The sequence below is a fragment of the Corapipo altera genome, unplaced genomic scaffold (genome assembly GCF_003945725.1).
Source record: "Corapipo altera isolate COAL_440 unplaced genomic scaffold, ASM394572v1 227, whole genome shotgun sequence".
Classification (NCBI taxonomy): domain Eukaryota; kingdom Metazoa; phylum Chordata; class Aves; order Passeriformes; family Pipridae; genus Corapipo; species Corapipo altera.
In genome coordinates this window covers 86,380-101,508 of record NW_020885104.1, presented here as the reverse complement: position 1 = coordinate 101,508, position 15,129 = coordinate 86,380, and the positions used below count along the sequence as shown (strand labels likewise).

Below are 15,129 nucleotides of genomic sequence, written 5' to 3'. Positions count from 1 at the left end.
GCACGGCCCGGTCCCCCCGCACCCGCACAGCCCCGCACACCCCGCACCCGCCCGGTCCCCCCGTTCCCGCCCAGCCCCGGTCCTTCCTCCCCCTGCCAGCCCCGCACGCTCCGCTCTCCCCCACACGGGCCCGGTCCCGCCCGGCCCGTTGCCCCGTACCCGCCCGTCCCCACACGCGCACGGCGCGGTCTCCCCCGCAGGACGCGAGCAGGGCCCCGCCGGGGCTCCAGGCCAGGGCCCAGCAGCGGGACTCGGGGTGCGCGGGGACCCGGCACAGCAGCGACAGCGCTTCGGGCATCGCGGGGACAGCGCGGAAACGGAAACGGCCGCGCCGGAACTGGGGCGGGGACGGGAACGGGCAGGGCCGGGAACCGGGAACGGGAGACGCGAACGGGGCGCCCGGAGCCGCTGCCGAGGGGCCGAGCCGGTATCGGGGGGTCCGGGGCTGCTGCGGGGCCCCCGGGCCGGTGTCGGGTGATCCAGGGCCGGTGTCAGGGGCCCGGGTCCGGTATCGGGGACGCGGAGCCGCTGTCGTGGGGCCGGAGCCGCTGCCGGTGGTTCCGGGCTCGCCGCCGAGTGTCCCGGAACCACTGCCGGGGGTCGGGGGTCCCGTTCCCGGTGTCCCCGGTGCCCGCGGCCGCAGTGCCGGTGCTGCCGGTGCCGGTGTCGGCGGTGCCCCCGGTGCCGGTGCCCGCCGCGATGTACGCGCCGGGCGGGCCGGCGGGGCCGGGCGGGAGGCGGCGGCGGGGCGCGGCGGGGCTGCCGAAGCAGCCGGAGCGGAGCTTGGCGTCGGCGCTGCCCGGGGCTCTGTCCATCACCGCGCTCTGCACCGCCCTGGCTGAGCCTGCCTGGCTCCGCATCCACGGCGGCACCTGCGCCCGCCAGGAGCTGGGGGTGGCCGATGTGCTGGGCTATGTGAACCCCGAGCTGCTCCGAGGTGAGACCCCTTTGGCCCCTTCCATCCCTTCAATCCTCCGTCCCCTGCCGTCCTCTTCACCCCATTCTGTCCTGCTTCCATCCTTCTTCCATCCCTCTCTGTCCCCCCTCCATCTCACCTTCCATTCTCCTCCATCCCCTTCCCTCCCCTCCCCTCTCCTTTCAACCCCTCTGTCCCCCTTCCATCCCTCTCCACTCCCTCCATCCCTTTCCATCTCTCTCTGACCCCCTTACATCCCCCTCCACGTCCTCCCATTCCCTTCCACCAACACCCATGGCCCCACTGTACAAATTTAGCTCCAGATATAAAGTCCTGGAATGGTTTTGGTTGGAAGGGGGTATAACTCTATGGATATAACTCCACAGGCAGCTGCACACCGTGTCTGTTTTCCTGCTTTTGGTTAACTGTGGCCCTTGGAGAGGCCCCTTCCCACCTATTTTTCCAGCATTACTCACCCCCCTCAGGCACGGATGGAACTGGAGACTCATTCCCAGCATGTCTCACACTGGCACATGCTCATTAGCACTAATTAACATGATATTTAAATGAATATTTGGATGAATTTATTAAAATTTGTGATGGTGTGGGGGAGTGGCGGTGTTACAGCCCCTTTCCCTTTCATGGACCTCGTGGAATCTGGGGGGTTCTGGTTTTAATCCTCAAGGATCCGGGTGGGATTGGAGCAGGGGGAAATTTGGGTGGAAAAGAGGGTTTTTTTGGGTGCTCACCTCCGTCCCTCTCTCCCAGATTATTGCATGAACCCACAGACGGTGCTGCTGCTCCGGGTCATTGCTGCCTTCTGCTTCCTGGGAATCCTGTGCAGCCTCTCGGCCTTTCTGCTCGACGTGTTCGGCCCCAAACACCCGGCGCTGAAAATCACCCGGCGCTACGCCTTCGCCCACATCCTGACAGGTACGGCCGGGAACTCTGCAGAAAAATCCTCACAGGTGCAGCCAGGGAATTCCAGCTGGGAATTCCTGCAGGGAATCCTCACAGGTACAGCCAGGGAATTCCAACCGGGAATTCCTGCAGGGAAAGCCTCACATTTTTGGTGGATTTCTGGCTGGGTTTTGGGTGTTTGTCACCACATTTCACCCCGAGCTCTGCCCTTGCCCACATCCCTGTTCATCCCAGACCACCCTGTGACTGATTTTTCTCCCATTTGTCCCCATTTTCCTTGTCCCTCCCAGTCCTGCAATGTGCCACCGTCATCGGGTTCTGCTACTGGGCGTCGGAGCTGATCCTGGCACAGCAGCAGCAGCACAAGAAGTACCACGGCTCCCAGGTCTACGTCACCTTCGCTGTCAGCTTCTACCTGGTGGCGGGGGCAGGGGGGGCCTCGATCCTGGCCACGGCCGCCAACCTGCTCCGGCATTATCCCACCGAGGAGGAGGAGCAGGCGCTGGAGCTGCTCTCGGAGATGGAGGAGAACGAGCCCTACCCGGCCGAGTACGAGGTGATCAACCAGTTCCAGCCTCCGCCGGCCTACACCCCCTGATCCCGCCTGGAATGCCCCTCCGGCCCCGCTTCCACCTCCTGCGGCTCCCGGGGCTCTCCACAAGAGGTTTTTGGGGCGGATTGGCGGCGTTTGATTCCCGGCCTTGGGTTTGTGGCTCCGCGGCGACGCTTGGACTCGGCCTCGTTCCCCCCACATGGCTCCTCCTGGGAATGGGGCATCCATGGTTCCCCTGGGAATAAGGGATCTGCAATCCTGGGAATGAAGGATCCATGGTTCCCCTGGGAATGAGGGATCCACAATCCTCCTGGGAACGAGGGATCCACAATTCTCCCGGGAATGAGAGGTTTGGGATCCACAGTTCTTCTTGGAATGGGATGTGTGGGGTCCACATTCCCACATCAGAGCTCATTCCCTCCTCCTCCAAGGCCCCCAAGGCCTGGACACGAGTGGATATATTTATATATATTTATATATATTTATATCAGGGAAGCTCCCACCACATTCCCAGGGCAGGGATGGCTCATCCTGCACGGCAGGAGGTGGAAATTCCCACTCCCGGCTCTCCCTGCGCCTCTCTTCCCACTACACGGACATTCTGCACTTTATTCCAGGCTCTGGGAAGGACTGGGACAGTTTTGGGGCCTGTGGCACAGCACGGGGAGGAAAACTCGGGGGGGTTTTGGGCTCCTGCCGGCAAAATTTTGGGATTTTTAGCCAAAATAACCCCAGACTTTGGCCCAGCCACAGCTCCTGGGAAGCAGGAGCCCACGCTGGAAAAATCCTGGAGCTTTTATGCAAATCCCTCCACGCCGCCTCCACTCTCCTCCTTTTTCCTCCCAAATTCTGTGTTTTTCCCTCCTGCTCTTGGTTCCTTGCCCCCTTTTCCCTCCTCAGTCCCTGGGATGCTCCATCCAGGAGCAGGCACTTTCCCTGGATGGTGCTGGAGCAGCAGGAGAAGCTGATCCAGCATTTCCCATCCTGGAGGAGGAATCCAGCAGATTTTGGGGCTGTTTAAGGCAAATAATAAGGAAAAAACCCATGGGATTCATCGACCAGCACCGAAAATCCCACCAGGGAATCATGGAATGGTTTGGCTTGGAAGGACCTGAAAGACGATCCAGGAAAGCCCCAGGCTGGCTCCAGGAAGAAGCTTTAGGCCTGGAAAATGGCTTGTTTTAGGTTCTCCACCGTCCCCCCAATGCTTTTATCCCTGTTTTCCTGCTTTCTTGCCCCCCCACCCCCATCCCTTTTCCCCCCCTGCCCCTGGCTATGCAAGAGCCTCGGTCGCTCTCTGGGGTGGAATCCGGAATCCGGAAAACTCATCCTGGGAAAAGCCCTTCCTGAGCCCTGGGAGGCTCCGAGGAGCCAAATCAACACTAAAACCCCTACAGGGGGATCCTGGGAATGGGGGGTCAGGGGTCCCAAAGGGAACATCCCGCAGCTGGGAAAGGCTTTGGGATTCCCCGGATATGCAAGAGGGGGGTTGGGTGTAAATAGTCTGAGCTTAAACGTTCTGAATTTGGGTAAAAAAATGACCCCAAAATGGGACATGATGTTGTTTCCTGCAGGGCTCGGGGGAAAGGGGGGAAGGTTGGGGTTTGGAAATGTTGGGATGTGGGAGCCGCGGGATTTGGGGCTCCAGGGGGAATAAAGGGGTGCAAAGAGCCGTGTGTGGAGCTTGTGCTTTGGGCTGGGGAAGGGGGGCCTTGTGCTGTCCCCGCAAAACATCCTGGACTGGGCCCTTCTGGGCAGGGACCAGGGGCCAGCCCTGCCGCCCATAACCCCCCACTGACCCCCAAATCTCGCCTTGCCCCAGCCTCATTGCCCCTCCCCAGACCCCCCTGACCCCTTCCCGCCGGCCCCCAATACCCACCCATTGCTATAATCTTGTAATCCTCCATTCCCCCCAAATCCCCCTTGCCCACCCCATAACTCCCCAACAGCCCCATTACTTCCCCATTACCCCCCAAAATCCCCCTTGCCCCCCAGTTCCCCTCCCGCCCCGCTGGGGGCGTGTCCGTTCTCCAGGCCCCGCCCCATCCCCAACTCACCTCCCACAGGCTCCGCCCAATCCCGCATCCCAAGCTCCGCCCCCGCGCTCGCCCTTGCCCTCCCGGTGGGCGTGGCCGCCCGTCCCACACGGCCCAATGAGCGCGGGGGGCGGTGCGGCCGCAGCCAATGGGTTGTGCGGCGCGGGGCGATGACGTTGCCCCGGGGGCGACGGGCCGTTCCGGCGGCATGTGGAGGGCGCTCGGCGCCCGCGCCGCGCGGAGCCCCCGCGGAGGGACCCCCGGGACCCCCCGAGCAGAGACCCCCGCAGGGGCCCCCCGGGCCGCCCCCGCCGCGCTGTTGGCCCGCCAGTGCAGCTGCGTGACGGTCCACGGGGCGCGGCGGGCGCGGCGGGCCTGGCCCCGCGGGCACGGGGAGGGGACGGCGGCGGAGGGAGGAGGAGGAGGAGGAGGAGGAGGATCATCAGGATCAGGATCGGGCTGGGGGGGGTGGTGGCGGGGAGCGCTCCGCGGCCGCCCCGCCCTCGCCGGCCCCGGGCGCCTGATGGCCGCGCTCGCCGGGGTGTTCGTGTGGGACGGGCGGCGCATCGAGGAGGAGGAGCTGCGGCGGTGCGTGAGCGGGGAGACACCGGGAACGGGATACGGGGAACAGGGCACCGGGACACCGGGGACGTGGAATGGGACACCCCCGGGAAGGGGTCACCGGGAACGGGGACATTGGGAATGGGGCACCCTCGGGAACGGGGCCCGGGGGTTGGGACACCGGGAACGGGACCCCCAAGTCCCCGGGATACCCCCACCGTGGGACACCCAGGACCGGGACACCCCCCTGCCTCCACTGGGGCTTCCAGGTCCCCCAGCGCCCTCTCCCCTTCCTTAGATCGTGGCTACCCCCAAATCCTCAGGATTCCCCCCGATTTCCTGGGATGGGAGTGCCCATCCTGTGTTGATCTGGGGGTGCCCCCCTAAATTTGGAGTTGCCCTGCCAAAATTTGCCCTGGAAGGTGCCCCCTTCCTTTTTTGGGGTGCTGGGGGGCACTGTTCCCTAAATCCTCTCCCTCTGGGGTATCCCCCAATTCGGACCTTGGAGTGCCCCAATTCTGATCTCGAGGTACCCCCCTGTCACCCCAAATCCCTCCCGAAAATTCCTGAGGGGGTTGTTGGGGTGTCCCCTCCACCCCCCCCAAACTTTGGGATGTTGCCTGGGGGTGGTGTCATTGGGAATTCTCCCCGTGGAAAAAGGGGTTCCCCACTCCATTGCTGGGGACTCTCCAAACCCATCCCTGTGTCCAAAAGGGGGGGGTGAGACACCCAAATCCCACGGGATGGAGGTAGAAGGGCCTCCCCCCCACCAGCAGCTCTTGGAATGTCCTTGGAATCTTGACTTGCTTAGGGATTAATTCCCTTAATTACCTCATGACTCAGCAGAGGGTAATTAACCCTTTATGGGAATCTTGGGATCCGAAATTCCACCTCCAGGTTCCTCATCCCACAGGGATTCATCATCCAGAGTTTGAGAAGCACCTCATTTAAGGCTTAATTAACCCTGAAGTTAATGAGGAATCCCCCCCCTCCTGGCACTCCTGGAGATTTTAGGGAGATTCCCAGCTGGGAAAAAGCCCCAAATCTCAATTTCATTCCCCAAAAAGGAACCTTTGGGATTGGGGATAAACCCTGGGGAGTTTTCCAGTGGCTCAGCAGGGCTGGGTTTAGTCCTGGGATTAAAACCAGGCGAGATTTCCTTGCTCAAGGTCAGGTCTTGAGCCTCCTCAACTGGATTTGAGGATTCCAAATCCTCTTCCTGAGCCTTTTCCCAGGCACAGAAATGTTCCCTGGGATTCTTCCTCTTTGTTTTTCCTTTCTCTTCATTCCGTTTGTTTCCTCTCCATCTTCAGCCTAATTCTGGGAGCAGCAAAGCCCCCAGTGAGATCTTGGCTGGAATTCTGGGAGCTCTTGGCAGGCAGGAATTTCCCTCCCCTCTTCCACATCCAGCATTTTTGGCTGGACAGGTGGGAATGAGCCTCACACAGGCCCTAAAATGATCCCAGGAATCCATGAACAGGTGAAATCCATGCAGAGAATCCCTTTTTCCTCATGGGCTGAGTCACCTCCCGGGGTTTCAGTCGACTCCTGGTTTTCCTTCCTGCTCATTTCACTTCAGGAAAGGCTTGTTTTTCCTTGGGAAAAGTAGAATTCCTGGCTGGAAGGTGCCATGGGGGGATCACACGTGTCCCACTTGGACACGTGGAGCTGGACAGGGGCCAGGGAAGCGGCTCCAGTGTCCCCTTGGTGTCCCCTTGTCCTTGTTCTGGAGGCTCCTGGCATCGGGCTCTGCTGGATGGAGCCACTGCCAAGGTCGGGAACCACATCCCTGATTCAGTAATTCATGGGATTTGGGAATGACAGGAGCAGGTTTGGGGGTCTGGGCTTTGGGATGCTCCAGTTCTGTGTCCCCTCCTCAGGGAACCAGGAATCTTGGACTGGGAGGGGAGCAGGGCAGGCACAGCCTCATTCCAAAGGGGTAAATCCCGTGGTTGTGGTTTTCCTGGCTGGGCAGGATGGATTTGGAGAAGCAGGAGCACTTTGCTCCTTGTCCCAGTTGGATCCCATCCCACCCCCCTGGGGGTCATTCTCAGCTCCCTGTCCCTGGATCCCATGTCCAGTGGCTCACCTGGTGGTTGGGAATGCTGCTGATCCCATGGATGGACAGGGCTGGGGCTGGAATGGCTCATCCCAGGATGGGAAGGGCAGGATGGAGGGGTTGGGGTTGTGGAGGAGCCTCAGTCCCAAAGGGAATACCTTTGGAAACAGGCTTGTGGATCCAGTTGATGCTGTGGAGCTTTGGGATCTGCCTGGAGATCTGGGAAGGGAGTGGTTCCAAGGAATGGGAACACGAGCTCAGCCGGTCCCAGGTTGTTAATTCCAGCTCTGTTCATTAATTACCTGCATTAATTAGTGCCTCTGGAGCACCCTGGGATCCTCCTCCCTCCTTCCTTGGCATTCTCAGGGGCTTTGGGGGTCGATGAACCAGCCTTCCCTCTCCAGGGCTGTTTTTGGGAGCTTAGGCCAATATTCAGAGGGATTATCCCAGTGGGGGGGAGGTTTCCAGGCTTTTTTCCGCTGGATTTTTGGGAATTGGGATCCAAATCCAGCTCCAGTTTCTGTTGGCTGAGGAGGCTGAAACTCGGGGTTGATCCAGGGCTTTTCCAGCTCCTTTCCTCCTGTGACTCCCATTTCCTTCTCCAGCTGCTGTTGGAGATTCCCTTCTTCCCCCTCTCCCACCCCCTGGAACAGCAGGAACCCTATCCCTGCTTCCTTTTCCCCCCAAATCCCAATCCTCTGCATGGCTTGGGAAGGATTTGCAGCATCTCACATCTGGGATGTGAGCAGCTCCACAGGGAATTTTGGTGCCTCCAAATCCTGCTTTTCCTTAAATCCATCTCTCATCCCATTCCATCCTGCTCAGCTTTGATCCAGCCAGGAAAACAAATCCTGCTCTGCAACCCCTGAGGGTTATTTTCCCTTAGAGAAAGGCTGGTATTTCCAAAAACTGGAGTTCCAGCAGAGAAAAAGTGGGAAGAGGGATGAGAGGACACGTTTTCCATTCCCAGGCAGCTCTTCCCATACGAAAATAAAAAAAAAAATAAAAAAAAAGGAATTTCCAAGCCCAGGCAGCTTTTTCCACATGAAGAAATGGGATTTCCCCAAAAAATGGGGTTTTCAAGCCCAGGCAGCTCTTCCCACCCCAAAACCTGGTATTTCCCTGCCATTCCCACACCCAAACTCAGTTCCCTGCCCCTCTCCCTGAGTCCTGGGGTGTTTTCCGTGCCCGGGGGGCTCCCGGACGCTCCGAGGGGCCCGTTCCTGACTCCTGGTGGGATTTGTTCCGGCAGCTCCGCGCAGGAGATGAAGCACATGGAGAACCTGTCCAGCCTGGCCCAGGGCAGTGGCCCCTTGGAATTCCAGCCCTCGGAGCGGGAGCAGCCCTGGGAGCTCATCATGGACAAGAAGCACTTCAGGCTGTGGCGGAGGCCGATCCAGGGATCCCACCTGTACCAGTACCGAGGTATCCATGGGCTTTTCCATGGCCCAGGTCCCCTTGGATTGGGCCTCACTCATCCCTGTCCTCAGGAAAAACAGGAATTACCATCCTTTACACCCATCCCTGCTGCTCCATCCCACTTTATTCTTCCAGAGGACCTTAAAACTCCCCTTTCCCTCCTAACCCTGCCCTGGGATCAGGAGTTGCTCATTGCCAATCCTTTCCTGGGATCAGGAGTTCTCATTCCAGGCTCTGTTTTCCAGTGTTTGGATCCTACACGGATGTGACTCCTAGGCAGTTCTTCAATGTCCAGGTAAGCAGCACCTTTGGAATCACTTCAGGGGGTGGGATGGAGCTCCAGGAGCCTCTTCCAGAGGATGGGATGGGGGAACTGGGAATATTCCCTTCCCTTTGTACCATTTGCACAATCCAGAGCCAATCCCAGTGGATTATCCTGTTCTCCAGGCGGGTTTTGCTGCTGGAAGTGAAGGATTGGGCTGCAGGATCCCAGTGGATTCCTGATCCCAAGTTCCTCTCTCCCAACTTCCAGACTATTCTAGGATATTAATAATTCCCTGCCTGCCCATGACACTGAATGTTCCCACAGGAGACAGGGAAAAAAAAAAGGGATACTTCTCTCCCTTCATCCCCCTCTGCTGGAATTTCCACTGACTCAGCTTCTCTCCCTTCCCAGCTGGACACGGAATATCGGAAGAAATGGGATTCCTTGGTGATCAAACTGGATGTGATCGAACGGGACGTGGCCACGGGCTCCGAGGTGATTCACTGGGTCACCCACTTCCCGGTGAGTCCCCGCCCATCCCAGGATCTGCCCTGGGCAGGGCCGGGAGCGGGGGCTGATCCCAATCCCGGGGCCCTTCCCGCAGTATCCCATGTATTCCCGGGATTACGTCTACGTCCGGCGCTACAACGTGGACAAGGAGAACAACCTGATGGTGCTGGTGTCGAGGTGGGTGTTCCTGGAGGGAATTCCCACCATTCCCATCCCTAAAGATTCATGGGGAGCTGGGTATAAACCTAATTGACTTTACTGACCCCCATCAATCCCACTGAGATTCATTTGGGAAATAAAACAACTGTTTTGGGGGGGAAAAATGTCGGGTTTTTACCCCCCACCTCCAAAAAACTGGTGGATTCTGGGTGTAATTGGCACCCTGAGCTCACCTTGGGATGCTCCTCCTCCTCCTCCCAGGGCTGTGGAGCATCCCAGCGTTCCCGAGGATCCCGAGTACGTCCGGGTGAGGACCTACGAGTCCCAGATGGTGATCCGACCCCACAAAACCTTTGATGAGGTAAATCTGGGAAAGGGGGCGGAAAACCTGGCGTGGGGAGGATCCTCCTGCTGCTCCAGAGGGAGCTGCTCCTTCTCCTGCCCTGGGAGCTGGGCCATAATCCAAACATTGGGAAAGTCCAGCCTTAGGGGTTGGATTTGATGATCTTTAAGGTCTCTTCCAGCCCAGGCCATTCCATGATTTATGGGAGGAGGGTGAGTTATTTTTCCAAAGGCAAGGAAAGCATATCCTTGTGTGGCTTGGGAAGGATTTGCAGCTCTATCTCACTATCCTGGGACTTTTCCTTCAGGAATTTGGTGCTCTTGAGGGAGCCAAACACTCCCTTTCAGAGCTCCCTTTACGAAACCATGAGCTTCCCAAGTCTCATTCCAAGCACTAAATCCTCTTGGAAAAAGGCTTGTGGGTTATTTCCAGGCCATCCAGAGCATGGATAGAGCTTGGAATACTCAGGGAATGCCACCCCCTCCTCCCAAATTCCCTCCTGGTGGGATTTCCTTGGGTCTTCTGTCAATGCTCTCAGAGGCTCCGGCAGCTTTTCCTGTGGGATATGAGCAGCTCCACAGGGAATTCCTTGAGGGAGGTGGGAGCAGCTCCAGTGGGGATTTGAGATGGGCTGGGAATCCCAGGAATGTTTGTCCCCCCAGAATGGGTTCGATTACCTGCTCACCTACAGTGACAACCCCCAGACCGTGTTCCCGCGCTACTGCGTCAGCTGGATGGTCTCCAGCGGTGAGTGCCTGGAATTCCCTCGGGATCCTCCCTCCACAGAGGCCCCCTTCCCTTCCCGCTCCAGAGCAGGGAGGGGGATACAAAGTGACATTATGGTGGGAAAAATTAGGAAGGACCAAAAAAAAATTGGGAGGGACAGGAAGAATCAGGAGGGAAAGGAAAAGTTTGGAGGGAAAAGAAAAATTGTGAAGGGAAAATCAGGAGGGAAAGGAAGAACTGGGAAGAAGAAGAACCTGGGGGGAAAGGAAAAACTGGGAGGGAAAAGGAAAAATTGGGAAGGACAAGAATCAGGAGGGAAATGAAAAATTAGGAGAGAAAAAACAAGGAGAGAAAGGGAAAATCAGGAGGGAGAAGAACGAGGTGAGCTGGGAATGGAGCCGGAGGAGGGGATGGACTGGGAGCCTCTTCCCTCAGCAATCCTGGATCCCAGCGGGCTCCCCCTCACCCTTTTCCCAGGAATGCCGGATTTCCTGGAGAAGCTGCACTCGGCAGCCCTGAAGGCCAAGAAGATGGAGCTGGAGGTCCGGGATTACCTTTCCAAGGGCTCAGACACGGCCCCAGAGCCTTGTGGCCCTGCCCAGCTGGAATATGCCTGAGGAGCTGGAATTCTGGGAATTGCCTCGGACAGGGACCTGTGCTGTGGGATTTCAGCCCCATTTTCCCTCCCCATCCCATTCCCGATGCTCAAGGACAGGGATTTGTTCCCCCTGCTGCGTGTCCGTGGTGGAATCTGCGTCTCCTGGTCGATATTTCCTCATCCCAACAGGGAAAACCCATGGAATTCCCACTTCTTCTGGCAGTGGGTTCTCCCCACTCCTCATCCCTGCTCAGACTGGAATGTTTTCGGGATGCGGTGGCACCACAGGGATTGGTGATGGTGCTCCATGTCACCATTTCCAGGGGGTTTTCCCCCCAGAAACAGCCCTTTGAACTCATCCCTTTGGGATTTCTGGGACTGGGAGTTGGGATTACTGGGAGGGGGGGTTGGGATTACTGGGAAGGGGCATTTGAACTGGTGAAACTGGGGAAAAAAAGGCAGTTTTGGGGGTGTTTTAGGGATTGGGGGGCACTGGTGCTGCTGCCCTGGGTCACCCTGAGCCCCCTCCCCAGTCTGGGGGGTCTCCGTCAGCCTTGGGAATCTGCGAAAACAGCAGGAGCAGGAAACTACTTAATAAACATCTAGGATCTTCATTAGCTCCTAGTTAACGACCCCCCTTCTCCCAGTCACCGATTTGGGGGGGTTTGGGCCCCCCTTTAATCATCGCTCTAAATTCTCACTTTATAATAAATTTATCCTAATTTTATCACTCCCTTTGGAGCATCCAATTTTCACCTTCCCTCCTTCCCAAAATTCAGCCCCCCAGCCCAATTAGCACCGATAATTAATGAGGAAAACCTCAGGAGAGGGAACCATCTCCCTCACACAGTGGGTCTAATTTTTTTTGGGGGGGGGGGGGTGTTCCAGTGGATCCCACCTCCCCATAGACTGGAATTCTGGGGATGGGGGGGTCCAGTGGGTTCCCCCCTGCCCCATTCCTCAACATGGAATTTTGGGGAAGTTTCCTGCTATTTTGGAGGGGGTGGGGGGTTGGTGCTGTGGGTTTCACGCCCCTAACACCCCCCTCACCCCCCCCATGAAGCAGCACTGGCAGGAAGGGGGGGGTTCCCAGGGCTCCCAAATCCCACCCTGACCCTCCCCCTCAGGAATTTTGGGATCTGGGAATGCCAGCGGTGGGACACACCTTTATTGCACACAGAGAGCAGCAGGCAGCGGGTGCAGGGGGGGGCTGGGGGTCCGGGGGGGAAAGTTACACCCCCCTCAGCCCCCCCAGCCCCCTTTTTGGGAGGGGGAAAGGGGTGTTTTCCCTGAGTTTCCCCATCCTGAATCCCCCCAGGGTGGCTCAAACTGGGGGGGCCCAAGGAACCTCGTACCGGGACCCCCCAAAGAACCTCGTACCGAGGGGTCCTGGGGGTGGCTCCCCGGTGGGATCCTGTCCCTTGGGGTCCCCCCAGGGGGTCACAGCAGGTTCTTGTTGCGCTTGGGGACGATTTTCCTCACGGTCCTTCGCTCCGAGATGTTCCTCCGGACGCGGACGGTGGGGCCCGGGGGGGGCTCAGGGGCCAGTGAGGGGCTCGAGTGAGCCTTGGTCAGAGTGGGGGGGTCTGGGGGGGCTCCCCCTGCCTGCGCCTCCCACCCCTCCAGGTCCCGGGCGCCCGAGTTCAGCCACGTCTCCAGCACCTGCACGTAAGTCTCGTAGCGCCGGCGCTGGGGGGACGAGGGGGTCACAGATGGGTCACCCCCCCCAGTCACCACCCCTGTCCCTGTGTCCCTTCCTGTCCGCAGGGTCTCTCTGTTCCATAGCAGCGTCCATCCCATGGGAAAAATAGGGGTGGGGATGGACCACCACTATGGGGACATTACTGGTGTCCTCATATCCCTGTGTCCCCCCCATCCCTGGGGTCCCCCTGTCCCATTGTGGTGTCCATCCCATGGGAAAAATAAGGATGGGAATGAGCCACCATCACGGGGACATTCCTGGTATTCCCACTGCCCTCCCTGTGTCTCCACCACCAGGAAGATAAAGATGGAGATGAGCCATTGCCATGGGGACATTCCTGGTGTCCTCCATGGAGAAGAAAAGAATTAAAATAAGAAACCACCCTGGGGGCCTCCCCAGTGTCCCTGATGTGTCCAATGTCCTGGTGTTCCCCCTGTCTCGGGTGTCCCCATGTCCCCACCCACCTCCTCCAGCAGGAATTCCTTCTTGACCCGATACTCGTCCAGGTCCCGGGCGCGGCCCCGGCCCTCGGGAAGGTGCCTCTGGTGCTCCAGGAGCTCCTGCCCCACCCGCTCCAGCCACTGCTCGTGGCACCGCAGCTGCTCCTCCTGGGGGGAGACCAGGGCTGACCCCCACCCACCCACCCGGGGGGCTTGGGGGTCTCACCATGGGCTGTGGGGAGGATGGAGCTGGTTGGGCACCCAGGGGTGAACCCTCCTACTCAGCGGGTTTGGAAGGGTCTCACTTGGGGGCTTCAGCTGGGGGTGATGGGCACCCAGGGGTGTCACCCCTATTTGGGGGTCCCAGGGGGGGCTGGGGGGCTCCTGCTGGGGGCTGTGGGCAAGATGGGGGTGATGGGCACCCATGGGTGTCACCTCTGTTTGGGGGGCTCACCGGGGGGCTCCTGCTGGGGGCTGTGGGCAGGATGGGCCTCACGAAGCGTCGCTGGGACCCCACGGCCGCCGGGAAGGGAGGGGAGGAGAACAGAGCAGCCACGAGATTGATCCGGGAAATCCAGGACAGCATCTCCTCGGGGGTGCTGGATCGAGACATGACCAGTGAGGTCACCAGTGCTGTCACACCCTGCAGGGACCCCCTGCCGTGACCCCCTTTTTTTCCCCCCCAGGTCACTCACGGCGCCTGGAACAGGAACAGCCTCCGCTCGGCCGTTTGCAACCGGAACACGTTGGGCCGCTTGGTGTATTTGGGGGCCCTCTCAGCCAGGGCATGATGGACCCCCAGGGGCTCCTCGGCCCCCCCACCCTCCTCTGGGGGGGGGCCAGGGGATCCCGGCTCCGAGGGGCGTCGGGAGACCCCCCGGGCGCTCCCCCCGGCCTTGAGGAAGAGCAGGAAGGTCCCACGGAGAACGGCTTGGAAGGGCTTCCAGCCCCGGCGGCCCCAGGGAGCTGGAACAGCAGGATGGGGGGTGGGACACAAAGGACACCTCAAAAATACCCCCCTACAGTGGGACACCGCCCCGGTGCAGTAGAGCCTGAAATGGGCCCCCCTTGGTCACAGTGCAGCTCAAACTGTCCCACATCTGTGTCCCACCCCCAAAGCTGCATCCAGAGATCCCAACGCACCCCAAAGTGACCCTTTGGGACCCTAAAGAGGAAGAGACAGCCCAAATATGCCCCCCCACCAACTCCAAACCACCCCAGATCTACCCCCCCACAAGCCTGACCCAACGGATCCCAAATCTACCCTACAACAGCCCAGCTCTGCTCCCCTGGATCCCCAAAACCCCAAATCTGCCCCTCCAGATCCAAACGCTCCCCAAATCTTCTCCCCTGAGCCCCAAAACCACCCCAGATCTGCCTCCCTGCACCCCCTAACCCACCCCAAATCCTTCCCCCTGTACCCCAAGCCCCCCAAATCCCTCCAGACTCACTTTTCTTGCCATCAGCCTCTGCCAGGACCTTCCTGGCCAACCACCCCCTGCGGAAGGTCACGGCCCCCCCTGGCAGCTCCGGGATTTGGGGGAGGATCTTCTTCCCTCCCCCGGCCTCTTCCTCCTCCTCCTCCTCCTCCTCCTCCCTGTGGGACGTTCAGGATCACAGGGAGCCCCCCCCAGCCCCCAGATCCCCCCCAAGCTCCCCCCACTCACGTCGCCCACTCCAGCTTCTTGCTGCGGATGGAGCCGTAAAGAGCCTGGGGGGGAAATCGGGGGGGTCAGGGGGTGTGGGGGGGGCTTGAGGGTGTTCAGGGGAGGGAAACCCCTTTTCCAGCCTCAGGGCCCCCCCGGAATACCTTGAGCTGCTCCCTGGGAAAGTCCTGCCCGTCGTTCATCCCGCTGAGGTTGGACACGAACTCGGAGCTGGTCATGGCCCGGCGCAGGTGCTGGGGGGGGCAAATTTGGGG

General features: G+C 59.6%; 4 protein-coding genes across 6 annotated transcripts in view; 2 read left to right on the top strand and 2 right to left on the bottom strand.

Annotated features, from left to right (window-relative positions):
- CIAO1 (cytosolic iron-sulfur assembly component 1) overlaps window positions 1–298 on the bottom strand; it is a 2,571-nt gene extending 2,273 nt beyond the window's left edge. The window contains exon 1 of the mRNA XM_027669783.1: window positions 160–298. Coding sequence (XP_027525584.1) covers window positions 160–298 — 139 coding nt within the window. The remainder of the gene's footprint in view (window positions 1–159) is intronic.
- A 252-nt stretch (window positions 299–550) lies between these two features.
- TMEM127 (transmembrane protein 127) lies at window positions 551–4,060 on the top strand. The gene is made up of 3 exons (XM_027669784.1): window positions 551–937; window positions 1,685–1,849; window positions 2,128–4,060. The coding sequence occupies exons 1-3, from the start codon at window positions 700–702 to the stop codon at window positions 2,433–2,435; spliced, it is 711 nt and encodes a 236-aa protein (XP_027525585.1). The 5' UTR covers window positions 551–699; the 3' UTR covers window positions 2,436–4,060.
- Window positions 4,061–4,886: 826 nt separating this feature from the next.
- STARD7 (StAR related lipid transfer domain containing 7) lies at window positions 4,887–11,796 on the top strand. 3 transcript variants are annotated; one of them, XM_027669777.1, is made up of 8 exons: window positions 4,887–5,014; window positions 8,299–8,471; window positions 8,711–8,760; window positions 9,142–9,252; window positions 9,335–9,417; window positions 9,661–9,760; window positions 10,405–10,489; window positions 10,946–11,796. In XM_027669777.1, the coding sequence occupies exons 1-8, from the start codon at window positions 4,950–4,952 to the stop codon at window positions 11,083–11,085; spliced, it is 807 nt and encodes a 268-aa protein (XP_027525578.1). In that variant the 5' UTR covers window positions 4,887–4,949; the 3' UTR covers window positions 11,086–11,796. The 3 variants fall into 3 exon arrangements, with proteins under 3 accessions (XP_027525578.1, XP_027525577.1, XP_027525575.1); XM_027669776.1 differs by lacking the exon at window positions 4,887–5,014 and adding an exon at window positions 6,155–6,760 and having other exon boundaries at window positions 9,142–9,225; XM_027669774.1 differs by lacking the exon at window positions 4,887–5,014 and adding an exon at window positions 6,176–6,760.
- A 416-nt stretch (window positions 11,797–12,212) lies between these two features.
- On the bottom strand, window positions 12,213–15,121 carry LOC113960279 (PH and SEC7 domain-containing protein 4-like). Its single transcript, XM_027669773.1, has 7 exons — window positions 15,019–15,121; window positions 14,876–14,919; window positions 14,660–14,805; window positions 13,904–14,174; window positions 13,663–13,807; window positions 13,233–13,376; window positions 12,213–12,755 (listed from the first exon to the last, which is right to left on the bottom strand). Exons 1-7 carry the CDS (start codon window positions 15,091–15,093, stop codon window positions 12,507–12,509), a joined length of 1,074 nt encoding a protein of 357 aa, XP_027525574.1. The 5' UTR covers window positions 15,094–15,121; the 3' UTR covers window positions 12,213–12,506.
- Between the last annotated feature and the right edge of the window lie 8 nt (window positions 15,122–15,129).

Excerpts from the sequence above, each read along its gene's own strand:
- TMEM127 (XM_027669784.1), top strand. The coding sequence starts at position 700 with ATGTACGCGCCGGGCGGGCCGGCGGGGCCGGGCGGGAGGCGGCGGCGG. Across the intron at positions 938-1,684 it reads GAACCCCGAGCTGCTCCGAG|ATTATTGCATGAACCCACAG; the intron begins GTGAGACCCCTT and ends CCTCTCTCCCAG. Across the intron at positions 1,850-2,127 it reads CTTCGCCCACATCCTGACAG|TCCTGCAATGTGCCACCGTC; the intron begins GTACGGCCGGGA and ends TGTCCCTCCCAG.
- STARD7 (XM_027669774.1), top strand. The coding sequence starts at position 6,618 with ATGGGGGGATCACACGTGTCCCACTTGGACACGTGGAGCTGGACAGGG. Across the intron at positions 8,472-8,710 it reads CCACCTGTACCAGTACCGAG|TGTTTGGATCCTACACGGAT; the intron begins GTATCCATGGGC and ends TCTGTTTTCCAG. Across the intron at positions 9,761-10,404 it reads CCCACAAAACCTTTGATGAG|AATGGGTTCGATTACCTGCT; the intron begins GTAAATCTGGGA and ends TTGTCCCCCCAG.
- LOC113960279 (XM_027669773.1), bottom strand. The coding sequence starts at position 15,093 with ATGACCAGCTCCGAGTTCGTGTCCAACCTCAGCGGGATGAACGACGGG. Across the intron at positions 14,806-14,875 it reads AAGAAGCTGGAGTGGGCGAC|GGAGGAGGAGGAGGAGGAGG; the intron begins GTGAGTGGGGGG and ends AACGTCCCACAG. Across the intron at positions 13,808-13,903 it reads CTGTTCCTGTTCCAGGCGCC|CACCCCCGAGGAGATGCTGT; the intron begins GTGAGTGACCTG and ends GTCTCGATCCAG.